At 39.9% G+C, this 27,532-nt stretch overlaps 2 protein-coding genes across 3 annotated transcripts in view; one reads left to right on the top strand and one right to left on the bottom strand.

Annotated features, from left to right (window-relative positions):
* USP44 (ubiquitin specific peptidase 44) overlaps positions 1–5,480 on the top strand; it is a 44,830-nt gene extending 39,350 nt beyond the window's left edge. For both annotated transcript variants that reach the window (XM_069095184.1, XM_069095185.1), the window contains 2 exons: positions 2,321–2,526; positions 3,524–5,480. In XM_069095184.1, coding sequence (XP_068951285.1) covers positions 2,321–2,526; positions 3,524–3,708 — 391 coding nt within the window. In that variant the 3' untranslated portion in view covers positions 3,709–5,480. The remainder of the gene's footprint in view (positions 1–2,320; positions 2,527–3,523) is intronic.
* Positions 5,481–7,373: 1,893 nt separating this feature from the next.
* METAP2 (methionyl aminopeptidase 2) overlaps positions 7,374–27,532 on the bottom strand; it is a 46,301-nt gene continuing 26,142 nt past the window's right edge. Inside the window, exons 3-11 of the mRNA XM_069095186.1 lie at positions 25,033–25,098; positions 19,004–19,106; positions 12,591–12,752; positions 11,209–11,390; positions 9,960–10,054; positions 9,771–9,867; positions 9,122–9,225; positions 8,549–8,664; positions 7,374–8,087 (exon numbers count right to left, since the gene is read on the bottom strand). Of these exons, the coding sequence (XP_068951287.1) occupies positions 7,835–8,087; positions 8,549–8,664; positions 9,122–9,225; positions 9,771–9,867; positions 9,960–10,054; positions 11,209–11,390; positions 12,591–12,752; positions 19,004–19,106; positions 25,033–25,098 (1,178 nt within the window). The 3' untranslated portion in view covers positions 7,374–7,834. The remainder of the gene's footprint in view (positions 8,088–8,548; positions 8,665–9,121; positions 9,226–9,770; positions 9,868–9,959; positions 10,055–11,208; positions 11,391–12,590; positions 12,753–19,003; positions 19,107–25,032; positions 25,099–27,532) is intronic.

Below are 27,532 nucleotides of genomic sequence, written 5' to 3'. Positions count from 1 at the left end.
TGCACAGCTTGGCATTTTTATCATGTTCTGCCTTAACTTTCATTGGTTAATTTGTGTACACATTTCCCACTAGTACACCAGACTAGATTGTAGATCACAGTGTGTGGAGTGATGGGCTTGGAGTCAGAACGGAGCTGAGTTCAAATCTGGCCTTGGGAACTTGGAGAAACTATAAAATGGGGACGATGACAGGGCCTCCCTCCCAGGCTTATGAGGACCAGATGAGATGATGGGCACAGTGCCTGGCACATGGTGCTTACTAGATGCTTGGCTTCCTTCCCTTCCCCTCTTATACTTGGTTTGTATACTCTCCTTACACACTTGAAAGGAACTGTTAAATGGTTTAATTAGCACAAGGTACAGTCATCATTTATGGCCAGGAGTTAGTGACTTGTGCTGAGAAATTGTCATTGTCCTCCTGACTATTGATTTGAATACTCCTGCTCAGTAGGAGTTGACCCTGTGATCTTGAGGGCAAGGGCCCCCTCCTTCCCACTTCTGGAGTCGGTCACTATTGGGTTTCCCTACACCTTCAGGTATTCTTTATATCCCAAGAGAAGTGAAAGTCCCCTGTTACCCCAAGTCTGTTGTCTTCACCTGGGTGCTCTGATGGTTCTTTCCCAAGAAAAAACCCTCTACTCTTGGAATATTGTTCCCTTGCTAATACCAGTCACATGAGGAGATGTCTGTATGCTCATGTGATTTGTCCTCTCAATGTAAGTATGCTTCCTGAATTCTTAACCAGTTAAAATGGGGGGTTTAGAACCCTGTGGGACCTTAGAAGTCACCTAGTTTTACCTCCTCAATTTACAGATGAAGAAACTAAGGACCAGAGACATAAACTGACCACCTTAGAACAAAGGTTTTTCCTCTGTACATGGCATTTTGTAATGGCCTAAATTCGGTCTCCCCAGAACCATGAGGTTTTTGCATCCCAACAGAATCAGGTGCATTGGGCAGGGAAGCTGGTGTGACCATCTGTTCCAGGAGCCTCTCTGACTACTCATACCAGTTAGAGGGCAGGCAGCCCCAGAGCCAAACTCATAGGAAATAGGCCTGCCCCTATGGACGACCATGATCTTCTCATCCCACCCAGAATGGAGGAAGGGATAAGTTTTGCTGCCTCTCTGTGGTCAGAGGAAGACTTGCCTGGTAACTTGTCTGCTAACCTTTAGAAAGAAATTTATCGATGCTTTTTTGTTGCGTATTTTTCTTAAATATCGTTGACATTTCCCAATGTTCTGCCCCATTAAGTGAAACCAACTAACAGAGTTGGGGGATTGACAACTTTCCATACTTTGTCCCTCTTTCTCCACAGGGGAAAGAAGTGGTTCATTTTCCCACTAGAACCAGTATTGCGCTTTGCTTTTAATGAGAGCTCACAACTGCTTTTGGTGGTGTTTTTGGTGTACTTTTTAAGCCATGGAATGCTGTATCATCTCCTGGTTCTTTTTCCTCTCTGCATCAGGTCATTTTAAGACTTACTACTTTTTTCTGAGTTCCTTTATGCTCCCCCTTTCTTTTGGTGGAATAATACTCAATTACATTTACACACCACAATTGTTTAGCTGTTCCACCCACTTTGTTATATTGCTGTTAACATTTTGGTACATGTTGAACCTTTTCTGTGTTTTTGTCTCTTTGGGGCACAATACAAAGTAGTGGATTAAAGGATACTCATTTTTCTTGCATAATTGTTTCCCAGTGTGTCTTATCTTTCTCAGTTTCTCCCCTTCAACATGATTTCTGCCTTGGTGGCCAGGGAAAATCTCTCTTTACATTTTTTTTAGCAGTGATTTGGAGTATTTTTTTATGTGGTAGTTTTATAATAAAAATACGCAGTTCCTTTTGAAAATGGTGCCTATCTTTTGACCACTGATTTGAGGAAAGCTTTTGTTCTCTGTATTTATGTCAATTCCCTGTACTAGATATCAGACGTTGTAGATTCTTTGGTTAAGGGATGAATTTGTAACCAGACAAGGTATGGAAGAGAGCAGAAAAGACATTTTTGAGTTTATGTAATTTAAAAGGGTTTGCATGAACAAAATCAGTGCCATGCAGAGTAAGAAGGATTATGGAGTGAGGACAGACTTGGTATCAGTGACCTCAAATAAAAGTCCTAATATCTGTGACTTTAGATGATCCTCATATGACCAGCCTTCCCAAAGAACTGACTGGCCCTAGGAAATTATGTTTGGTTAATATTGTAATGACTTAATGGTAGGATACTGATGAAACCATTTATGGGGGGTAGTATTCAACATAGTGTGACTTTGGCAAGAAGTTTAGTTGTTTTTTTTTTTCTAATTCTTTTCCCCAGGTGGTCAGGGCGAAATCACAGAGAGAAAATAGGAGTACATGTTGGTTTTGATGAAATTCTGAACATGGAGCCCTATTGCTACAGAGAGCCTTTAAAGTCCCTCAGAGCAGACTGCTTCATCTATGATTTGTCTGCTGTTGTCATGCATCATGGAAAAGGCTTTGGCTCAGGACACTACACAGCATACTGCTACAACTCTGAAGGAGGTATGAATTGAAAAGTTTTTCTTACTAGAGTTTTGTTTGGGGAATAGACAAAAGCATTTGGTAAAATAAAGTCCACTTCTAAAATCCCTTATATAAGTTAAACTTGACTTGCTCTCCTGGTGCTGTGACCCTTGGTAGGTAAAGCATAGCATCAGAACTTGCTATTAGAATAAATGTTAAAACTGGCCTGGACTTTAGATCCTCAAATCCAAACCAACCCGTTAGAAAAAACAGCATACCTATGAAATAGTGGTCATGCACATGGATCATGGGCATTTTAGATTTTCCCAAGATTGAAACTGTAGATAATAGAAATAACCTGGATAATAAAGAGCCAGAAAAGGGAGTACCAAATTTCAGAAGATAAAGGACCAAATGAATTTGGGCATTTGCTAACTGAATTTTTCCCTTTCTTAAATAAAAGGTTGGGAAGAGGATAAGTTAGCCCAAATTCCTTTGAATTGTCTGGTCAGCAGTTACTTCCCCAACTTTTTCATTTACTAGCAGAAATCATTGTTTGGAGTATATTGTTATAACTTTCTTGAAAGGTAGGACTTGCCCATTCTATTGTTGCTTACAAAAAGCAAGTGGCATCCGGTAAAGGACCCGAGATCAAGCATGAAGTGCCCTGATATGAAGAGTTGGCCAGTTGCTCTTGGTGAGCTCAGTTAAATCAATAACAAAGAATAGAATCTGATTAGAGGATTCATATCTTGTGTAATAAAGAAAGTGTGAGATAAAACCACTTCTAATTAGTGCTTCATACCGATGCTTCAAACTAACTAAAGGTAGATAAAATATTAGAATATTAACTTTATTCAATATTTGAGAATATTCTTAAGCAATATTGTTAACATTATAGTGTCAGTGGAACACGTGTTCAGTCATACTGGAAAATCTCTTTGTAGAGAAAAAATGTTAATAGTCTAATAAAAATACAGTTGCTATTTTGGGTTTTCTTTGTAGCTCAGTTTTAATTATGTTGCTAACTTTTTAGGATTCTGGGTACACTGCAATGATTCCAAGCTTAACATGTGCACTCTGGAAGAAGTGTGTAAGGCCCAGGCTTACATCTTGTTTTATACCCAGCGAGCTCCTCAGGAGGATGGACATTCTAGACTCTCAGCTCCCAGCCCCCAAGCAGCCAGGGAAGAAGCTAGTCCTCTGAGTGCCCAGAGCTGATCCAAAGACAGGGACTGAATGTGGTGGCTTGGGGCGGGCACTGTGCTTTGAGCCTGGCTGAGGTAGGGGGTGTTTTGTACTTTCTATCGTGAATCAGTGTACACTATGTTTATATATTTTGTATCTAGCAAATATTTTTACAGAAACAAAGTTGGTATAAATTAACACTTATATATTGACAGTAGGTAACTTTTAAACAGTTTTTAAAGTACCTGAAGTTTTCTTAAACAGCTGGTTTTGGTTTTTGTTTAAGAGAAGAATCTTTAAAATTTTTAATGTTTACCTCAGACTGGTGTTCATTCTTTTTTTATCTTTTTTTTTAAATCATGGATTTTTATGAGACTGTCACTAAAATTCTGGTTATACCATTTTATGTACATTAGTTACTGCATGCCTTATTCTTAAAGGCTGTTCCTACAGGGCTGATTGTTTTAGGTCATTAAGACAGACCGTTTCACCAAAAAAGGGTTTCTTTTAGGCCAGGTATATTGAGCCATGTGCAAGACTGGGAGATACAAAAACAGGTTGTTTTTGGCCTTGAAGTCACTTGAAGGAGCATTGAACCCTTATCACAAATAAGTTAGTGGTTGGCTATCCCCATGGATATCGGTGGAGGGGCTTTTTACAACTTGATTTAAGAATAGCTCCTTTTGGGTTATATTCTAAAGTTGACTGCAGGGCCTAGTTCATAGACCTGGCCGTGTAGGAATGTTCTGTTTTGAAATACTAGATCAAAGAAAAATTGTTCTTTTACTGGGCATACCCAAAATTTGTCCAGATGAAAAACAGGCAGCTAATAATCTTTGTATATTCAAGTGAGCTTAGTACTGTGGGTGTGGGGAAGAATAGGGAGGATGGCAGCAATAATGGGTAGGACTTACTTGTACAAAATGACAACATAAATCTGTCCAAGTTCCAATGATAGGACTATTCAGGCAACCAGAAAATGTGAATTTAGTTAACATCTCGCAGAGATCATAAAACAAAACGATCTCCCTCCTGTAGGGAGATGAGTAAGAATGGGAAGTTTTGAAGAGGGAGTTGCCTAGGGGCAAGGATGATCATAAGTGAAAATCAGTGTATTATCATGTTGCACTTTGCATTTTTCCTAATAACTGAGGAGTGCTCTGAGTATCTCAAGTGGGGTTTGTAGGAGATGCTACTGAAAGAGCATAGGCCCTACTATGATGATTCAAATTCCCTATCTTTTAAACGGTTTTTTCCCTTTTCAAAAGATAGTAATGTAAGTCTGTGCTTACCTTTACGGAATTACCACCCTTTGAGGGTTTGCTCTTTACATGAGCAAGTTAATTCTATTAGGCTAACTTCTTGAAATTGATATACCCCATGTTTTTCTTTCAAAACTTTCTCTAATTTTGCTGCCTCTTGGGGACAGTGTGACCTCACTTAGTGTTAAACCTTACATACAATACAGTTGCTCTCTTTTGAGGGAGTGCTAGCACAGGAGGAAGACAAGATAGCCTCCTCATTACCATTACACTGTTAAGATGCTGGTATATGCCTTCAAAAGTTAATCACAAATAATCACAACACTGAAAAATTAAAAATCATAAACGGATTTGGGGGCAGTGGTGATACCTTTAACTCTGTCGTAATGAGAATTTACCACTGAACTAAAAAAGATTTGTGCCAAAATACAACTTGAGTGTTAGCTGAATGCTAGGGTTTGAAATTGTTTCATAAAAACCTATGCAAGTTGTTACCTCAACTGTTAGATAATTATACCTCAATAAAACTTAATGTGGGCAATATTGAGTGTTGTGTTGTCAGTCATAAAGGGAAGTTACAGTGCCAAAAAGATTTTACCTAAGGGCCATAACTATGTTGTTGAACCAGATGATTAAACTCTTCCAGGTGTCATCTGTTTCCAGGTGTTTCCTGTCTGCAGGACCCCTTAAGTCAACTTATTCACTGGTAGTCTGGAAGCCACCCTGCCATATTACTTCTACAAGACTTGAGTGTTTTGTAACTAACCAGAGGTGGTTCAGGAGGTTTCTGTTTATGTAAGCTCTATAGGCTGCTAGGATTTGTTTCAATGACTCTAGTGAAAAAGTATTAAAAATGTATCTTCCTATGGAAGGCAAGTACTTCTGTTTGACAGTAGGCAAATAAAATAAGTCTCGTGTTAATTACATAGGTCTAACAAAAAAGCAACATTTTTTTGATTGTAAAGTAATTTACTAAAGGCACTATTGTTTAAACATCAAACTAAATCATTTGTTATCCAATAAGGTACATCATTATTTTAACATGACAAAATGATTCCAAGAGATACATGGATGGAGTAGGTAGTTAAACATGTCTGAAATCCACAGCCTCCTTAATTAACTAGATCGCATCCCCTGAAAGTTCAGCCAAATCTAGGACTTAATACAATGATGCTGTATTTACCCAGTCACTTTAGAGGGAGCTTGTGCACATAATTGGTCCAGGAAATCTCTATTGTTACGAGGATCACATCAAGCTCCACCATTATAAAGTGAGCTAGCATCAGGAACAAAATATTTGCAATAATTAAACATGATTCTATGTAGTGGTGAGTTACTGTTTCCATTTTTTGTTGTCCTCAAAGTTTCCCCTCCTTGAGACTTTTTCACCTGAAAGGAGAAACTAGCTCGCCACCCACTAGATTCACCACCCAGGGCCATGATGTACTACTGAGGTGGCAGCAACATTCATTTCTTGGAGAGGGAGACAACAAACCTCTCCCACTGAGGAAGGTCATAGGTTTCTTTGTATGAGAAAACAGGATGGTGATTGTGAACAAGAATAACAGAAACTAAACCAATAATATCCCACAGGCAATCACATTGTTGAATTGATGGTAACAGTATGGGAGCATACTTCAAGAAAGCATGCCCGTTGTTTTAAGGCTTTTACCCCGGTACAAAATATCAAGCCAAAAAAATTCTTTACAGTTTTAAAGTTATTTTGGGACAGGTCCCAACTGAGTATTTACAAGTAAGAAAAAATTGGGATTTTCCTTTAAAAACATAGCAGTCTCAGATCAAACCCAAGTAAATATGACCCTTCGCACTGAAATTTGGGGGGGAGTTGCAAACATTACATTGCACGTAAACGGTACTGCAAACTCATCCCCCTAAGTCCCTGATGTTGGTTTGATTTGAGATGCTACTAGCCTCACTCTATCAAAGAGCCTAGTGACTACATATTAATTGTTCTATTTAGAACAGTAATTCAGCCTAGAAACTTCCCTGCTTTCCTTTGATTCTTCAACCTCAAAAGGCTTCTTTTCCAGGTACATCTTCTGCTAGGAAAGCTGAAGAGGTTTTTCCCCCCAGTGTGGGAAAAAGATTCCATTTTAGTGAGTCAGAATTAGAGGTTGGCAGAATGCTTGAAAAAGTTAATGTATCTTTCCACTGATTGGAGAAAATGAGGATTAACAGGGTCCTAGAAAGGAAATGAAGAATTCTTGAAGACCAACGTCTGCTAATGTTGGGTGTGTATCCATTAAGATGAAAACAGGAGCCAACTGCTCGGTGCACTGCTGAGGTGGAATCCACTGCATGCGCAGGAGCAACTCTACTACATTCCAGATTATAATCAAAAGACATGGGTTCTCTTACATTAAATACAGCCAACTCCTGCCCAGAATTAGAACCACAAACATTGAAATGTATCTCTTAGATCTGAAAATGTGTCTTTATTTTTTTACAAAATGGAATCCAGGAAGTTTAAAAGGCAATATAGCAGAGGGCTTAAGTGTAGTAGAATTAGGTGGTCATTCAAAGCATTCAAGGAATATGGTAATATAAATATCTGAAAAGCATCTTTTATAATAATTTTTCAAAACAAAATGTTTAACTCATTCCAAACTAAAAATTGAGCTCCATAGCATGTTTTCCTCAACAGAAAAAATATTGAACAGTTTAACATTTGTGAAATCTCATTAAACCCTGAAAGCTTTTTCCTTGGTTAGTTACATTAGAAGACTTGCCTTTGACTGAATTCCTTCCTTTTCACACATTGGAAAGTATTACAGAGGTCCACTGTGAAAAACAGACAATATGTTGCAAATTAATTCTGGTATAACGTATTCCAAACAAAGCCTAGATGAAGCTGCTGAGGTGGCCTCGGGCTGTCTTTAATAGTCCTCTCCTCTGCTGACAACTTCTTTACATGTCGGGCGTAAGAGGATGGTGTGCTCAAACTGTGCCGTGTAGGAGCCTTTGATGTCACATAAGGGAGGATAGGGATCCACAATTCCCAAGTCACACAGGTTCTTGAGAGCCATTAGGTATTTACTTTCTCCTAGGCGATCTAGCCACCTGCGGCAGAAGGCCAGAGTGCCAAAGTTTTCATTGATGACATTTAACAAGTGTTTTGCTCTTGGAAGTCTGAAAAGCAAAAAATCAGACCAAATCAAGAATGCCAAAATCCTAACTTTGGAAAGAAAACATTTTTCTCATTACTACCAAACATTCTACAAAGTTACCAGCTTAAATGGCCTTTCCTCAATCTTCCTTGAATTCTGCAGCCTCTGACCCTGTTCTCCTCTTGATTCCTGTCTACCCAATGCTATTCTTATCAGTTCTCATACCTTTTGTTCTGTACAGGCTCACACCCTCAAAATTATCCTTAACTCTACACTCACCCTACACACTGTTACAGTATTTTTTTTTCTACAACACAGGTCTTTATCATCACCACTCCTATCCCAACTTCCAGGATCAATTTAAAATCCCCAACAAACATGCCTTCCATTCTGCATAATAAATCACTGCAACTGACTAAACAAGTACACGTTCTATTACTAAGAATGAAATAGATGTGAGGGTCTCAGAGGTTTGTTTCTCACCTTATTGGCACATGCCCAACATCAAAATTCTTCATATAATGTGAACATTCCATATCGTCATGTACCACACCCTTTCCTGTACTACCAAAGGTTTCTATGGCATATACTTCACCTTCCTTAAGGAAACAAACAAAACAAATGCAGGTATTAAATGAAAAGAAAAAATATGCAGTGAGTTTATTTGGTTATTTTAACAGTTGTTAATTTGACTAAAGCAAATGAAGTCACACCTGACTGACAAAAAAAAAAGGGAAAACAGCCTGTAACAGCCACCCTGGAAAGCAATTTTAATATTTACTAGGCTGATATCACAAAGGAAAGGAACATGCTAGTGGTGGCAAGGGCTGGACAAGTGAGGTTTGTCTTTTCTTCTTTTTAAGATCTTAATTTGAAAATAAACTTTATTTTTTAAAGGAAAGTGGTATTTATTTGCCTAGATTGTGGCCTAGTCTGAAGAACACCATCCTGTCCCTTCTCTGCCACTGGCTAGGTGGGGACCTCCTACCTTCCATGTGCTCCACTGCCCTGGACCATGAATGGGGTTTGTGAGCTCCAGTGTAGCCTGTCACCTACCTCCATCCTTGTTGCTTCTCCTCCTTTCACAATGGGCACCGTCTTCCCAGCGTGTATTCTATATGGCCCAATTGAATGTCCATTAAGATTTCGAATGGGTTTCACTAGCAGAAAAAGAATATGATAGGACCATTATTAACAACGGAGGGAGAGGCAACACCTGGAGCTTTATAAGGCGTTTTGCATCATGTCCCCTCTAACAGAGGAGCAACTGAAATGTCCCTTCAGATATAAGACTGCAATCACTCTTATGATTCCTGAGCTCATGGAGAAACATACATTGCAAACTTTCAGTATAAGTACACATTAGAGACATAGACAATTATATATAATCCTTTCAAAATATGCCCTTTAACAGGAAATTTTAGCTTTTTTTGAGAGCCACACAAAAAAGCTTACTTGTTTTATCCCCAAATAACCTGAATGGGAGACCCTACGTACATGTGGCAGCAATTTTTTTCCTGTTTTTCATCACCCCAGGAGACTCAGAAGAAAATTGAGAAAAACCTCACTGATGGTACTCAAGTACCATCTTGTGTATCTTGTGATCTTGTGTATCTGAGGTATTCTTGTATTTCAAAATAATAGTTTTATTTATTTAAAAATTCCTTCTATTATGTGGTTCTAGTTAAAAAAAAAAAACACATACCTTGATATGTTTTTCCATCAATTTCAACCTCATAAGATTCCATTACTTCTTGGATGGCCTCACCAACATCACAAAGACGAACATCGATCCCAGCACACTGAATTTAAAAAAAAGTACAAAACTCACTCCTAAATCAATTTCTCAAAGAATCGGGGGCACTCTGTTAAGTAGCATGTTGAATTCACGTACCTTTATTCCCGTATTAGTAGCATCTTTTACCGCTTTCAACAATGTGTCATATTTAGGGTTGAAAGTGACAGTAAAAGCACAATCGATAATCCTACCTGAAAAAGAATTTTCTCACTTAGGTTTTTTATTCTCATGACAAAATGTCAATGTTCTCCAGTCACTGATGCTCTTCAGAAGCTGATTATCTATTTGGCATCCTTACTTCCGCACACTGAGTTACAGCTGACAGAGGTAATAGCCCAGGTACTTCAACCAACCATCTAGACTATAAAACTCAAACCCCAGAAGCAAATGGGAACAGGTATCTGGAAAGACATACGATTCCCCTCAGCTAGCAACTGTGGGTTCAAGCAGCAGACAAAAAGCAACCAGTGGGAGAAAAAGACATCAACACAGCAATTTATGGTCCACTCATTACAGGGGAAAAAATAATACTTTATTATTAACACCATACAATAAATAAGGCTTAACATAACTGATTATGTTAAGTATGACTTGTTGAAGACAGCAGGATCAAATATGGGCCAAACATTATCCCCTAAATCTGGGTAGTATAAAAATGTAGGCTATAATTATTCAGAAGGTAATCTATATTTAGATCCATCCCAAAAGATTTTAATCTTTAAAATAAAACATTTGGGCATGATAGAACAAGCCTCTAATTCCTACTTCTGGGTCTGCTGAATCACTCAAGTTTGGGAGTTGAGAGCTCCAGGGGACTAAGGCAAACAGGAGCCTGCACTAATCTGGCACATTATTGGGGGCGGGGGCCATCACCAGTCTGCCAAAGGAGAGGTGAACTGTCCCAGACCAGAAATAGGTCAAGTGAAAGCCCTTATCAGACCCAGGAGTGGCTGTGCTCCCTTTCAGCCTTGAGGAGGTGACATGGACTCCAAAATGTTAAAATGTAGTTCTTGTGCTTCAAAGATGTAGCTTTGACTGTTATGATCCTTATTCCCCATCACTACTCACAGAGAAAATACAAAATCGAGTCCTGTCAGTAGTTTCAGCAGAAATTAAAGTCAGACTTCAAGACTGTTCCAAGGACGTTACTGGAAGTGTAACATGGGGCACAGTGAGAGCTGCCCTTAATTACATTTGTGTCTCAACTCTCTAAAACCAAAACGAAGAGGAAGTGATGAATTTTCCTCACCTCCAGTGAAATTACATATCCAGTGCCTCCCTCTAGGAAGGTCCTTTACCACCCGTTATTTCTTCCCTATTATGCAAATAATAGTTCTCCACTCACCGCTGATGTGTGTTCCAAAATCTATCTTGCAGATGTCATCATATTGCAAGACTGTGGGGTCTCCAGCATTGGGAGTGTAGTGGGCTGCACAGTTATTGAGGGAGCAGCCCGTAGGGAAGGCAAGGCCAGCATTTAGGCCATTCTCTTTTATTAGTTTACGGGAACAATCTTCCAGTTTTTCACTAAAACAAAAAGTATGGGTAATTCAACTAAATGGAATTATTCCACTCAAGCAGCTTAAACTATCCATGAATCAAAAAAAGAAATCCTTAGAAAATAACCCCATGGAAACCTCTCTAGAAGTGAATCAAGAACCTGCTCTGAAACTAGTTTACCTTTGAGGCAAGAAATTTACTTTCACAGAACTGCTAACTCACCTATAAGGTATACACACACAAGCCACTCTTTGTGAGCTGTCTTGGCTCTACTAATTTTATGAATTCGTTGTACATTGCTTTGAGGAGTAATTTGTAGATAAATACTCATATTAATCTTTCCTGAGGTGGGAAAAAAAATCAGGAGACTTAGAGCACCAATAATATTTGCTTCTTTTTCTTCCTCTGGCCTCACTATGTAAAAGCAAACTAGCCAGGCAATTCTCTTTCCGTTCAGGTTTCTAACTTTTTTTTGTGACCTATTGTTTTTAATGGATATGGGCCCATAACAGTATCTTGAACAGATCCACCAAATAGCTAAAACTAGTAAATATAACATTATTATAAATTTTTTCTATTACATAATAAAATATTGTGAATATGATTATCGTTAACATCATTATGTAATTCGTACCTATTCCCTCTGATTGTCTTTTAATAAATTAACATGAAAGTTGTAAAATAGAAGAAATTTGATCATTAGGAATTATTCTTTTGGTAGGCCACAGGTTTCTAACTTAGAAATCGCTTGAACTGAATTTTTTTTTTAAGTGCCTTTTGTTTTAACTCTAGCCTTTAAAATACTAGGAAACCCAGAGGAAAAGGGTCCCCCATAGAGACTGGTGGGTCCATCTCAAGTTCTTAGAAGATTGATAGCCTTCAGCCCCTGCTGTTTTTTCTCAATTTCACCCTAACCACACTTGAAGGATTTCTAACATAGTTTGTCTACAAGTATACTGAAAACTGAACTCTATACAACTAAAGCAACACTTATTAAAATTAGATCACCTTTTGGGAAAGTGAATTCTGTCAGGATTTTACCAGATTTTCTCTTTATTTTAATATCACTTTCATGTCCCTGCCCTACGACGGCCATCCTTGTGGTTCCTGCCTTCTTTCACCCATCGCCCCTGCTGCACTTGTGGTGCACTAACAATGTCTTGGGTTTGTGGCCATACTGAGTCCTCCAGGGCCCCTGAGCTCGACCACCGAGGCCTCCAGACTCACCAGATTTCTATCATTGTCATCCCGGGCTTGATCCAGCTCATCACATATTTCCTCACTTGTCGATGTGCCTCTGCAGCCTCCCGGAAGTCATTCCAGATCTCCTCACTGGCCTGGTCTAGCGCTTTCTTTTCTTCGCTAGTGGTTCTCCAAGCTGCCGTTCGCCTTTAAAGTAAAAATGACACTATTACTTCAATTAAAACTCGTATTATGGTATTCATTACATTTTCAATTTTCTAAACAGTTTCTGCAAACAGGACTCTTCCAGTTCTTCCTCGTTAAACATAAGATCACAGAGCCAACACTGAGGAGTAGAGAGAGGGGGCCTCCAGGGCCATGCAGTCTAACCCTCATTTTTGACAGACCTGAGCCCCTCATTATCAACTTGGGTCATATAAATTTAACCCTAAAGAGGCCTCAACTAGGAACGATATTTCTGGTTTATGCACTTTTAAAAAGTGCAACTTTCTGAGAAATACACATTTTCTAGTCACTAGCTTCTGGAGAAATTATCCCAATGACTGAAGTCCCCAGGGCAGTAAGTTTTGCTCTTTGGCATATCAGGCTCTGAGGCGAGCTCAGGATCAGCCCAAGGCAACAGAAACCCTCCGTTAGGAAAGGCTCGTCTAAATACAGAGCCCTGGGAACAACCATTTAGGGCACCAACGGAATCAAAATGAGTCTCCAGACTAGGAGGACAACCCATGTCAGGGGAAGACTACAGCAAGGGAGTCTCAAGAAGTGGCAAAGACCAGTGTCAAATGCAACACAGCTGGGGCGGGGGGGACACTTTAGTGACTACTGGTGTGCACGCCACTTTAAGAAACTGCAAAACAAATGGCAGTAAGAAGCAGAAAGCCGATTTGTAGCATAAGCAGGGGATGATTAATACTTGTCCTGTAATAATGTGAATAGCAACAACCAACTGAACACTGTCACTACAATCATCAGGAGTGGTGAAGAAAGGATGAAGTGGAGCTGCTCCCTTCTTTGCAGAGGGAGTGGCCTATGGGTATGAAATGCTGCATTTACTATCAGACCGGGCTAATGTGCTGGATGGCTCTGCAGAGTTGCTTCCCCACCCTCTTATTTGTTGTTCAAAGAACTGGGAGGGAAAGAGAGAGAAATTAAAGTGATTTTAATACCAAAAAAAAAAATCATAAAAAATTTGAGGTTATCTTGCAAAACTGATGATCTTTTAAATTTGTTAAATATTTTTCTAAGTTTGTATAAAAAATTTTTTAAACCTTTAAAAAAAAATTCTGAGTCCCAAATTCTCTTCTTCCCTCCCTCTTTGAGAAGGCAAGTAATTTGATACAGCTTGTTACATGTGATAGGTGAGGTGGTACCTCAAAGTTGTTTTAATTTGCATTTCTCTACTCAACAGTGGTTTAGAGCATTTTAAAATATGACTACAAATAGCTTTGATTTCTTCTAAAAACTGCCTGTTCGCATCATTTATCAATGGGGGAAATGACTTTTTATAAACTGGGCAATTTGAATGGGCACTACTAGGTGATGCCATAGTGCACACAGTGCTGGGCCAGGATTCAGGAAGATTCCTCTTCCTTGGTTCAGATCCAGTCTCAGAAACTTACTTAGCTGTGTGACAAGTCAGTTAATCCTATTTGCCTCATCTTCCTCATCTGCAAAAGGAGCTCCAGAAAGAAATAAGCTACTCCCACTTCTCTGCCAAGAAAGCCCCAAAATGGCGTCACAAAGAATCAGACACAACTGAAATAACAGTAACAAGTCTACTGACCCTTAAGGCCTTTTAAGATTCTGTATTATAATTGAGATTTCCTCTGCTTGAAAGAATCCTTCAAAATGATAAAGATCCTCTCAGGGCTTGTACACTTGTACACAGGTCCAGTCCTACAGCATGTGTTTCCTATATAAGCATCGCTGGGTTGCTGACATAGTCCCCACCCCTGGGGAGCACCCCCTAGGATTCAGAACTCTACGTAGCCTTAAAGGTCGTTTGATACAAGTCACTTGTTTTACAGATGAGGAAATTGAGGCTAGGAAGATTAAGTAAGAGACTTGTTCAGGCAGTAAATGCCAGAGCCAGGATGGGAGCCAAGGTGGTCACTAAAGCCAGCAGTCTTCATTTTAGTCTGCCATGTTAAATTACTCAGAGCAAGAAATAAAAGCAAGATCAATCATTAGGCTTTCCCTTTTCCTGAATTTTACTTTACAAATCATATGCCATGTGGTACTATACAGAAAATCTGGAAGCAAATCCAACTAATAGCCAGGAGAAAACCAGAAACCTTGTTCCATTTAAGTGGATTATCGAGATAAATGGAGCTTTTATAAACCAACACTTTTTTTTTTTTAAGTAACCTTAAGTCCTCTTCTGTCCTATGGAACTCCTGGCATAGCAGACCCCAAGAAGAAATGAAGGGGTTTGGTTTTGTGGCAAAAAATATCATGTATGTCAAAAAATGACAAATTAGATTTTATTTACCACTGGTCAACAGGAATGTGAAAGGATGTCTATCTGGAAACTGCACGATTTTAGTAGAATTACTGTTCTGTTTCTTATCTGGTACAGAAATTGAGTTATATGGACCAATATATCAACCACAGGAAGATTATAATAGAGAACAAGACATGAAAAGAACATTCTGAAGCCTGACATTAGAAATCCAGGTAAAGAATATAGTAACAGCAAAGCAGAAGGAAGTTTAGAAACGACCAACAAATTCTAGAGAACATTACAGGCCCTAACTGGAAAGAGTTAAGAAAAATCCCCAGCTCAAGTAAACTCTCCCCAAGGGGCTCGCCGAAGACAAGTAAAGGAGCGCTGGGGTGGAAGTTATGAACTGGCTTAAGTTTCTGGAACCTACACCCCAAAGTCAAACTCTACTCCTGTCTTTCGCCTCAAGTGATACAGAGTCCAAGGGAAAGAATACCCACCTACCAGAATATGTCTATAGCAGCAGTTGTCACAGCAAAAAACTGCAAACAAAAGAGGTGATTCTCAATGGGGGTGTGGCTGGCGACATTGGTGTGTGAGGGTGAGGGTATTCATGGATTCAGAGAAATACAGGAGGACTTGTATAAAGCAACGTCAAGTGAGCAGAAGCATGAGAACAGTTTCTCCCCATGACCACCATCATCCCATCAAGGGAATGACCATGAAAGGCTCCAGACCGTGGTCAACCACAGTTTCCAGAGTCTGAGGCAGAGGAGCAATAGCTGAGGCCTGTATTCTCTGGGGTGGCCAAGTTGCTGATTTGTTTCGCTTGACTGGCTTCTACTTAGTGGAAAGCAGAGGTTACAGAGGAGTGAGCAGACAAAAAAAAGCATTAAAACTTTTTTAAAAATGCACAGAAACAAAAAGCACAGAAGCAAATTTTGCCACTACCTTGTTAAATTTAACATCTTAAAGTAAACTCAAGGTCTCTTACATAATTTGATTTCCTATTCTTTGTAAACTAATGCTTGTGTTTCCTGATGACCAAATTCATAATAAACTCACATAAATGGATCTATGATCTTAATGATTGACAAGTTCCCTCAAATGGTGCAGTTCAAAATGCTCCCTGGCCATCTCCCATATAGCCCGCCAAAAAGTTTTCAGAAGGGACTCAACCAATGTGTCAGAAGCTTTCTTCTGTTAGCCATGATTATGGAAGGGGATTTCTCCTTGTCATTCACTCTTATCATGTGACCAGCCCATTTTTCTCTTCCAATCCCATAATCCCTTGAGAATATTCTTTGGAATTCCTCATTGGTTCCATATATTGCAGTCTGTTCCCATCACCAGCCCCTCTCTGACACTCGTCTATGGCAGTGGGATCTCACTGCCAACCTCATAGAATCATCACATTCGAACTGAAAAGATGGGCCTTTAAGCTGTCAGCAGCAAGCTTGGGGGGTTAGTAAAAGCTCTGCGATTTTCCCTAGAGTAATCCAACCCATTTCCAGCTCTGCAGTTCTGGAGTCAGCTCACTGACCAGCTGTACTGCCCCTCCCAGATACATGAACACTGATGGACAGACTCGATGGGGTGGCCATCCCAGTACATACTGCAATCTGAATATTCTTCAACCACTTGGTCTTTCCTATGTGGATCAACAAGTCAATCTCTGAGGCTGGGACAGTTTATGTTCTATTGCCATCGCTTAGCCTTCAATGATCATTTTCATGCTATGAGGCAGGAATCAGAGTAGGCCCCATGAAAATTGAAAAGAAAAAAACAACAAAAAACAAACTCACCAACTCACAAAATGAATAAAAAAAATAGAACAAGATTCCCAAAATAAACTTTTTCCCTGAATATAAAACAAAGCCTACCTTTCCCACAATACTCCAGGTTGTTGGCAGTCTGATTATCTGACTGATCACTCAGGCTTTTTGGTGAATTCCTTTAAACTCAACCCTCTTTAGACATTTTTGCAATTAAAAAAAAAAAAAGAGGGCAAGAACAAAAGGTATCTGAGGTCTTTCAAGTGCCCTTAGTCTATTTCAATAGTAAAACAGCCCACTATTCCCCAACCAGGGCAGGTAAATTAGATGGACTAGAGCCATGGGGTACTCCTGCACCTTGGTCCCTATTTTCTGAAGCTGTTCCCCATCTGGGATTTCCATTAAGTTTTATAACAATGTCACATTTGCAAAGTAGTTGTAAGGGAAGCCACAGTTTACAAAACATTATGTAAATCAGTCACTCCACCTATGAACAGATACAAACTAGAAACTGACTTTGTTGGAGGATAGGGATCTGCCAGCGATGAGTGACAGTCAACTTGAACATACACCTGAAATGGGGAAGCTCTTGAAAAGGCTTCTTGGAGGAAGAGGGCTCACAGGGCATGAAGCAGTACCTAGAAGGTGCTTAATAAGAGTTCCCTGATTGGTTGAAATGGTTGAAATTCATGAACTGTGGCTACTTGATAACTGGTGTTTTGTCCACGTTACCCTCCAGCTCAATAAAATGTAGTGGCCCCTGTTGCTTTTAGGATCAAATAGAAATGCTTCCCTTGTTTCAAGCCTTTCATAATCTGGCTCAAACCCAAACTTTTGGGACTGTTCCACATGCTTTTTGTTGGGTCGTCTCACCAACCTCTCCTAGCACCTCCATCTGGCAATGCCTCCCCCACAAATCTCTGCATTTTAATTTTGCTGCATATATATCTATGTACCTATGTTGCCTCCCTCATTAAAATGTAAATTCCATGATGGTAGGCACACTTTCCTTTCTGTTTTTATAACCCTGGCACACAGCACAGTGCCTGGGCCAGACAAGGCTAATGCAGACTGTCTTGGAGCTAAGGTGCAATCATATGAATGCTGTGACCTTGAGACGATTCCTGGGGGAGCAGCAGCCTTTTCTATTGCAGAAGAGGTTATGGTCTTTTCTCCTCACAGATGGACAGATATCAGTCTATTCCTGCTCCAAGGAAGGTGGTGATCACAACTACTGGACTGGGGCTAAAGCTCCCACACCCTCAGTCATTCCTCTACCTCACTTTTCTGAAGCTGATGGGCCAAAGAACTCCCCCAATACCACTAAGATAAGACCTTTGTTTTAAAATTTTAGTTTAAACCCTAAATTGTGGCTTAGTCACAGAATGAATGTCCAGTGCTCTACCTTATGGTCATCACTGACCTTCTGGATCACCTGCCAATCACTAGTGGAAGGCATAGCTACCATTCTCAACTTATGTATTTCAAAAGGCAAATTATTCCTCTCATAAAGGACAAGATGGTATCTTTGCATCTGAATACAGCGAGCTACACTTGCAAACTGCATGAAATATTTAACAAGTGAGTGAAGTGCTGGATTTCCAAAGTACCATTACATGGTAAGGAGAAATGATCTTAAGCATCCCCTGCCCCAAAGTACATCAAAAGGGACTGTCTGATTCAGGACTCGCTTCTCCCTAGGTCAATTCATGTGACATGAGGAAAGAAATCAGTAAGAATAGTTAAAATGTGGCAATTATCAGAGAATTTCAAGGTTTAGCTCTTTCCCATTATGGTTAACTGGGAAATGGCAGTATTTTTAAAGTACTGTGAAGAACAATTCTGACCTGTGGAATCACTCTGGCACACAAATTCCAAAAGTCATTTTTCTCTAAAATACCTTTGGCACTTGAAACATTTTTCTTGGTATCGCTCATTTATCCACTTTTAAAAATGTTCCCAACACAATTACATTATTTTGCATCAATTCCACCTCAGATAAATAGTGTTTAGACAGTGAAAGAGCCTCATGCGGTGGTTAAACCTGACCTTGAAGTCAAGGCCTGGATGACCCTGGGCCAAAGTCAAGTAACCCCTCAGCACGCCCAGCAAACTGTTTAAGGCTCTAGGTTGCAGAGAAGGCACTAATCTGAAGCCATGGAAGGACCTTCCTCCTCTGTAGTTCCCAGGTGCCATCTGAAATAAAACACGCTACTCACCCATCTTGTGTTGAGGGGTACTCGCATTCTTGGCCCTTGGGAAATACACCACTGGGATACAGGTCACATATGGGAACTGAGGGCGGGTCTGTCTGTACCTTCGCTGTGGAAGACAAATGAAGCATTACAGTTTACGTTAACACAAGACTGCCATCTCCCTCAGTGCGGCCTCTAGTTGGGCCCTTTTTATATCGTTTGGACTTCACTGCACAGCAGCTCAGCTAGAGAAAAGAAAGGGTTATGGTTTGGGGTTATGGAAAGCCATATGGTTAGCTGTGGAAGATATCTCCATCCTATTTCAGATAAGAAACAAAAGGGAAATAAAACCTGCCTGGAAATAAGCCCAACAGACCTTAAGCACAGAATGATGCATTCAATAATACCTATTTGCCTTTGGAGAAAAGCACATTTCACCCAAGAATTTGACATAAATTTCACATTCAGTGACCTTAAGTGCCCAACTTTATCCTAAACAATTATGCTAAAATCCAGATTTACAGAAAATGAAATGCTGGGCAATAACTTACTTTACAAAAAGATTCTTTCTTATACCATGTGTTTTAAGTGGCTTGCCCAAGGTCACACGGCTAGTTTTTGTTAAGTGTCTGAGGTCAGATTTGAACTCAGGTCCTCCTGACTCCAGGGCCGGTGCTCTATTCACTGCACCACCTAGCCACCCAACATACACTTTTCAAGGAAACATATACACTTTGAAGTTGACATATGTATCATTGCATTGAGTTAATTCTGTAGCTCCCTCTAACACCGTATTTTGAGTCAGAAGGCTTGGGTTTGATTGCAGTCTCTGACACTTAAAAAAGTGATCTGATGAACATAAAAGAACCAACAAGAAAACAAAAGAGGAAGGAATCCGACAGGAATAAAGCAAACACAGAAAACACTCTGGCCTTAACAGAGCAACATCGAGCTGTCACTTTATAAAGGCCTTTAATGCTCCAGTGACTGAGTGAGGCCAACCCATCCAGCCATTCTTTCCGTTGGTTCATATCACAAGTCATCTTGTTTGGATCCTTCCAATGATCCTACAGGACCTACCCAATGAACTAGAAGTGAGACGTTCCTCCTGAGTATCTCTAGATTGAGAGGTACCCACGAAGCCGGTGTGCAGTGGATGACTAAAACATGACTGGCCCAGCTTCTTTCCCAATTAGTTCCTCAACAATATCCCTTGGGTCATTTCTCTTGGCTAAGATATCACTTAAAATATGCAACAGCTTACTTGTGCCCACCACGCAAATTCTCCAATGCCTCTTTGATAATCTACAACTTTAATTCCTAAGAGATGTGGGGCACTGCTAGAATGTCTACGTGAAAAGATAGGTCTTTGAACTTGTCTATTTAAAATCACTACGTAATTTCTTAAATGAAACCCAACCAGTCTTCCTGACAAGATGGCTTCCTGAATGGAAATCAAATCACCCAGCAAAACCCTTTAGTCATACTAGATCAAATAATGATCAATAAATACAAAAAACTATAGTAACTTCTTCCACTTTGTAACCTGCACAAGAGGTCAGCAACAGAAAGGGGCTCATAGGCAAGAGGAATCTGCTCCCTGTCAGCAAAGTCAATGCTACCATCTTCCAGTGCAATACCACGACCAGGACATTTGTAGTCTGCAAGGATGTGTCTGGAGGTAACCAGCTGCAGTCTTCCCTGAGAACGTTTTAGGGTTTGGATCTTAGAAGTCTCAAGGAGAAACAAAGCAGCAATAGCCCACAGCATTCAGAAGAGGACATTCCAGGCCTGAGATGGGTCCTGAAAATGATGAACTTCTAAGATCCAGGGCAGCCTAACCCTGGGAGGTATGATGCATGTCACCTACCTCCTGACAAAGGTGATAGACATAAGGCACAGAAAGGCAAATGGACTTTTTGACATGGTCACTATGTGGATGTGTTTTGTTTGCTATGTTTATGTGTTAGAAAGAAAGTCTTTTCTTTCTTTCTCTTGATTTTTCACTAGGGGGAGGAAATAGGGATGTTCCCCTACACTGTAACATCATTTTAAAAAATACACAGAAGAAAATAGAAATAGGAATCACAAGGAATCAGAGACAGGATAATTTTGAAAGTAATGTGTAGCATTATGCACTTAAAATTTTTTTTCAAAAAATCTACAAATACAAATCTCTCCACTGTCCTCCCACATTCAATTCTAGACTCAATTCACTGTTCACCTGCAGTACCTGTAACAAATAAATATCAAGAGACTGACAATCCACTCCATGTTACAATATGGTTAATAGTCAATTTTCATACATTTATTTTTCTGTATGGCTTGTAAAATCAGTCTTCTGTGAAAAGGGCCTGTCATGTTTTCAGGCTTTACTGTTTGATAAATATCAACTAGGTATCATTTGTAAACACTATCTTCTCAACACCTACAGGGAATCCTTCCATGTGGAACTTGTACTAGACACTGTCCGTAACAGCTGCCAACACCTTTGGCAAGCATCTCTCTCCCTCATTTTATGCCTCACTTGCCACTAATGATCTGAGAATCTTTTGGCCTCCTCCTTACAAGACTGCTTTATATCAGTTAAGATTTTTGCAAGAGGTGGTGATAACTGAGTTCAATAGCTTCTGTCATTTCCCACTGTGGCAACAGCAGCTCATCTGAATTAGACTGAAGCTGTTGCAATTGTTTGCAGTGACTTCTCATCTTCAGTCTTCTAATTCAAGGCTGACTGAGGCAATTTGCTCTAACTGGCTATTGGTCTGACATCGATATTGCTAACTGATATTATCTACCCATCATTAACACTTGCTCCACGTGACAGCTCCATATTCTGTGCTATTTATTACCGCACCCAAATCTTCCACCTGTCTTCTGGAAACTATGATATCTGGGGATAAGTCTTCTCAATCAACTACAAGCTGGCCAGTTACCAAGCATCTGAGTATGTTTTGTCATCCCCTCCAGGCCCACTTTCACACAGAACACAATATAAATGGTATAGTTCAGACAGTCTCACTCAGTTCTCTACAGAATTTCCCAAACTCCTTACTCTCAGCCATCAACCACTTCTGGACTTCCCTAAGGACAGCCACTAAGCTGTCCCTCCATTTGGCTGCTAACCCTGTGTCTTCTGGCTTTCTCTTATGTACATCAATATTGAGGTGGTTCAGCCCTTCCAGGAGCCTATTCATTCCTTGGTCAGTGAGTAGTCCCAGACCTCACATTTCAAGTACCTGCCCTTAAGTCCAGTCTTTCAAATTAAGTAAAAACAGTGACTCTCTTACCCCCTGGGTTTCCCTTTCCACTACCATTTTCTTACCCCCTAATCTTTCCTCCTTTGGTCCCTTGGAATCTGGCTTTGGTGCCTGTAGGCTAAGCACAATGTTCTCTCAAGAGTGCTCCAACAAGAGCAGAGAGCATAGTGGGAGTTCCTATCCTCAAGCCAGACAATGTTTCTATTCAAATGGCAGTCATATAATGGCACCCCTATCACACCCTTGGCTTACATATGGTCTGGGAATACAGTGTGGAAGAACAGTGGAAAAAAGCAAAAATTTGACGTCAAAAGAACTGGTTTAAAACCCAGCTTTTCAACTTATGTCTTTAGGTGACCCTTAAACAGTATCATGACTTCTCTGAATCTCAGTTACATCATCTTCTGTAAATTAAGAGCAGAAGGAACATGATGGACTAAATCAGGGGTTCTTAATCTGTAGTCCTCAAACTTGATCATTTTAAAAGTATTTTTATAACTATTTCCATATAATTGGTTTTCTTTGCATTCCTCCCAGGTACTACTTAATGCATTCAACAAGAGGATTCTGAGAAAGGTTTCACCAAACAATGTCAGAGGGTGTCCATGACACATAGCAAAAAAGTTAAAGAATCCCATGCACTGAGTGATCTCTGAAGTCCCTTTCAGTTCTAAATCCTATTTATGATCCTAAAATTCCTAGCTCTTGTGCCCAAGAACTATTACTAAGAAAGGCTTCCATCATGGTGTGGTTGCAGAGGGCAGACTCCGCCGGATCCTTCAAATCTTTATAAATCTTTCTGCCACCAGATATTGTCATTCAATGTATCAACTACCCCTTCTAGTAGCTCATATAAAAATCCAACAAAAATGTTTTCTATATATTCCTCCAAATTCTTGAATAAGAATTGCAATCTTTACAACGTTTGAAATGACTGACCTCTTTAATTTTACGGACGACGAAAAAGACAAATTATTCAAATAATTCGCTCAAAGTCACACAGCTAATTAGTCCCATTGGTCTCCACTTACAGCTCTGTGTTCTTTATCCTATATTACTGGTCTTTAAAGTGGGGTCCAAGTACCTTAGAGTACAAAACAATCCATTGTGGTGTGGGAAGAAAATGTATTAGAAATTCTAGATGTACTCTTTAACCCTAAAAACATTAAACTTTACTAGTATTTAGTACGTAGGCTGACAATGACACCCTCACTTTTTCTGAGTGTCCCATGTAATTCACAAGGTATCCTGAGGCAAGAAAGGAAGTTCCACAACAGGTAGTGGTGAAGATGGCACCCTCACTTCTTTCACTTTCACCACATTTCATTGTGCTATAGCTTATGTGTATCTGTTTGAAGTAGGTTTAGAGATTATCTAGTTTTAACTAAATTAGCCTTCACAACATGAAAAAGTGCCTTAAGAATCCTGTAAAAAACTCTGGATTGCAGATAAACCACTGATCACATAAGCAGAAGAGAGCAAGAAGAGGGCAGATGTTATACTTCTGTTCCTCCTCCTCTGAGCTCTTTCTCAGCCACATTACAAAGTAAAATGAAAGACCAATAAATACCACTAACAAGCTGTGTGACCTGGAGCTTGTCAAATCTGATGAGAAGTACCCCCCCCCCAAATTTCAAAATTATCAGAAAAACAATCTGAAATATGGTTTTTTATCCACCATTAGCAATGAACCTCACCCTAAATGTAAACGGTGCCTTGGGAGATTAGCTCATGATGGTATGAAGCCATCACAATTAGTAATAGCAAGATGTCTTGAAAACTAAGCGTTTGTTGCCAAAAATTATGGGTGTTACCTATAAAAACTCTCATATCCCTAAAACATAAAAAATTTGGAAATAGAATTTTCTAGTCTGTTTTGAAATCTCTCCAAAGATTTTAGGATCCATTTTGAAAAGACATTACTTTCTGATTATTTTGCAAGAACAAATTATATTAGAGAAGATAAAAATGTACTCATTACCCAAATTAAAAATACAAACAACCACAAACCCCCTAACCCATGAACTAGGCCTTCAAATGGCTCTACGATAGCTAGCCAAAGATTAATGAAAAGACTGAAACACCTTTAATCACATTTTTCTCACCAATATTAGTAATTTTAGTACAAATAATTTCAGTGAGAGCAAAAAGGGGTTTTTTAACCAGTTAACAAACCATTTGAAAAATTACATTTCCTCTTGCATCCTCTTTTAAGTTCTATGTCTGTATGTTTCATAACTTATTCATCAATGCAATAGCAGTTGTATACAATTTATAAATTCACACATATTGGAGCATGTGTCTGAATTATTTTTTTTACAGATGGGGGAGGGGGGTACAATAACAAAAAAACTGTCCCATTGTACTTTCCTAAAATTTTTTTCACACTAAAAAATCTATACTATAAAAAAAAAATTACATGAACAAAATTACTATTCAAAAAGGGTATGTTGTGGAATTATTAATTTTTACTAAGCTGGACCTTGGGCAAAATTTAGCATTATTTCCCTAATACAGAGCAAACCAGAAGAACAGCCCAAATGCTGCTCTGGTACCCAGAGAATGTCCAAAGAAAGAAGGCCCCCAATGCTAGGGGAAGGTCTTCAGTGAAGGATTCTGGGAGGCTGGAGTTGAGAATAGCACACAGCATGAGAAGGTATATGATCTATAAAAAGCATCAGGGGAAGTTATGACCACCAGTAAATTACTGAAGTGTTCCAGACCAGCCCAAACTCCAGCACTGTCCATGAACTGCTTAAGTCTTATCAAATAAAACCAAATTTAGAAACTCACGTCCTTTCTTCTTTTTCTTCTTTTTCTTTTTCTTTCCTGCTGCTCCATCTCCATCACCATCTCCATCTAAGAAAAAAAGTATTTACAGATTTAAATCACAAAGTAAAGGAAGTAACAGTTAAATTATGGTAAAGAAGGCAAGGGGCGGCCAGGTGGCACAGCAAGTAAGAGTGCCAGCCCCGGCATCGGGAGACCTGGGATTGGTTCCGGCCTCAGATACTTGGCACCCACACAAAAAAAATAACTGGCCGAGTAACCCTGAGCAAGTTACTTAACCCCGACTGCTTTAAATAAATAAATGCATGAATTATAGTAAGGCAACATGACCCAATATTGTAAAGGAATCACAATCTACAGAGCTTCAAGCATCCAAATGTGGTTCATACAACTGTTATTAGACTTCACTTTGCATGAATCTTATAACTCAGTTATTAAAGAAAGGTCTCCAGAATAAAAAAAATTGGCAAAAGAATTCAGTTGAAAACTCATTTATAATTGGGGAGGGGACACCCCCTGCCAAATATAAATGAGTTTTCACTGAATTCTTTTGCTAATTTTTTCAATAGAAGGGAGGGCATTCCAGATGTGGGGGACAGTCAGAGAGAAAGCCAGGAGTCCAGAGATGGAGTGTCTTGTTTGTGGAACAGCCAGGGAGCCAGTATCACTGGTTTAAAGAGGGCATGGCAGAATGTAAGATGTAACAAGACTGGAGAGGTGGGTAGGGAGGAGGGGAAGCACTAGGTTATGAAAGGTTTTGAATGCAAACAGAACATTCTGTATTGGATCTAGAGGAGCCATAGAGCTACTGGGGTTTATCTAGTAGAGTAGGGTGACATGAGAGGACCTGCATTTTAGGAAAACTAGGTTAGTGGCTGAACAGAGAATAGATTTGAGTAGGAAGAAACTGGAGGCAAGAAGTGTCAGAAGAGAAGGGGGTGTGTCTAAGACAAGTTGAAAGAATGAAATTAACAGGTCCTGGCAATGGTGGATGGGGTGGTGGGGTAAAAGACAGTGGAGCCCAGGATCACCCTAGGTTGTGAGTCTGAGGGACTGGGAAGATGGTTGGTGTCTTTTACAATAATAAGGAAGTTTTGGGGGGTAGAGACAATGAGTTCTGCTTTGGACATGTTGAGTTGAAGATGTCTAAAAGGCAGGTGGAAATGCAAGACTGGAGGTCAGCAGAGAGACTGGAGCAAGATAGGTAGTTTTGAGAACCACCAGCATAGAGATGGTAATTAAATTCATGGGAGCTGATGAGACCACCAAGTGAAGAGGAATGTTAGGAAAGAAGAGGGTCCAAGACAGGATCCAGAAGATGCCCAGAGTTAGAGGTATATCTGGATGAAGATCCAGCAAAGGAGACCAGACCAAGGAGGAGCATTCAGTTAGGCAGACAAGAGCTAGGAGAGTGAGCATCCCAAAATCACGGAGAGAAAAGGGGATCTCCGGAGGGGAAAGTGATCAACAGTGTCAAAGGCTACAGAGAGGTCAAAGAGAATGAGGACAGAGAAAAGGTCATTGGATTTGGCAACCAGAAGGTCGTGAGTAACTTTGGAGACAACAGTTCTGATATAGTAAGGTCAGAAGCCAGATAACAAGAGGTTAAGAAAAGAGTGGGAGGAAAAGAAAGTAGATGGCCTTTTCAAGGAGTTTAGCTAAAAAGAGCAGAAGATAAAGGATGATAGTATCAGAAAGAAGAAGAAAAAGAAGGAGGGGGAGTATCAAGTGAGAGCTTTTCTCACAACGGGGGAGACATGGGCATGTTTGCAGGTAGTAGGGATTCAGGCAGTAGACAAGGGGGACACTCTGCTGGAGACAGGAGGGAATGAGATCACTTAAATAGGTAGCTTTGGTAAGGAGGAAAGCCACTTCATCAAGTGAAGGTGACAGTGTCAGTAAGCATCTGAGTGAAAGAAGATGAAGAAGAAGGTAGAAGAGGAAGCTCATGGTGAATGGCCTCAATTTTTTGTGTAAAATAGGAGGTAAAGCTCCCATCTAAGAGGATGGGAGGAGTAGCTACATAAAGTTTTGGTAGAGACTGAAGAGGGAGTTGATAAGGAAGGTGTAACAGGATTGCCTAGCAGCAGTGAGAACCCAGTTAAAGTTGTGTTACATAAATTTGAAGTGGAGTCAGTAAAAAGAGTCTACCTTCCTTCAGCAGCACATACATAGATAGGGTCAAAGGTGATGAAATGGTGGGAGGGGTACAAGGCTGAGGGTTGTGATGAGGTCAGTTCAATGTTCACTGAAGTAAAGGTATTTAACGTGGGATCTGTGAGTGGGTGGCCTCCACACTGCTGCTGGCCCAGTGACTCAGAAAGGCAGTTTAAGCAATGGGGAGAAGGAGCAGTTCTGCTCAGTTTACACCGAAGATTCTACACTCATAAATGCCACATATAATATTACCAAAAGCACAAGTGATCCTTTCTGCCCTTTGCCCCTTTCTATATAACCTACTCATAAGGGTTCCTCTTTCAGTCATTTCTTTTCCCCTACAGGA

Source organism: Petaurus breviceps, unplaced genomic scaffold (genome assembly GCF_028583685.1).
Source record: "Petaurus breviceps papuanus isolate PSGF00001 unplaced genomic scaffold, PetGlider_PUasm1.0 225, whole genome shotgun sequence".
Classification (NCBI taxonomy): Eukaryota; Metazoa; Chordata; class Mammalia; order Diprotodontia; family Petauridae; genus Petaurus; species Petaurus breviceps.
The sequence above is the reverse complement of the archived record's forward strand: the minus strand, read 5'-3'. Positions and strand labels throughout refer to the sequence as shown.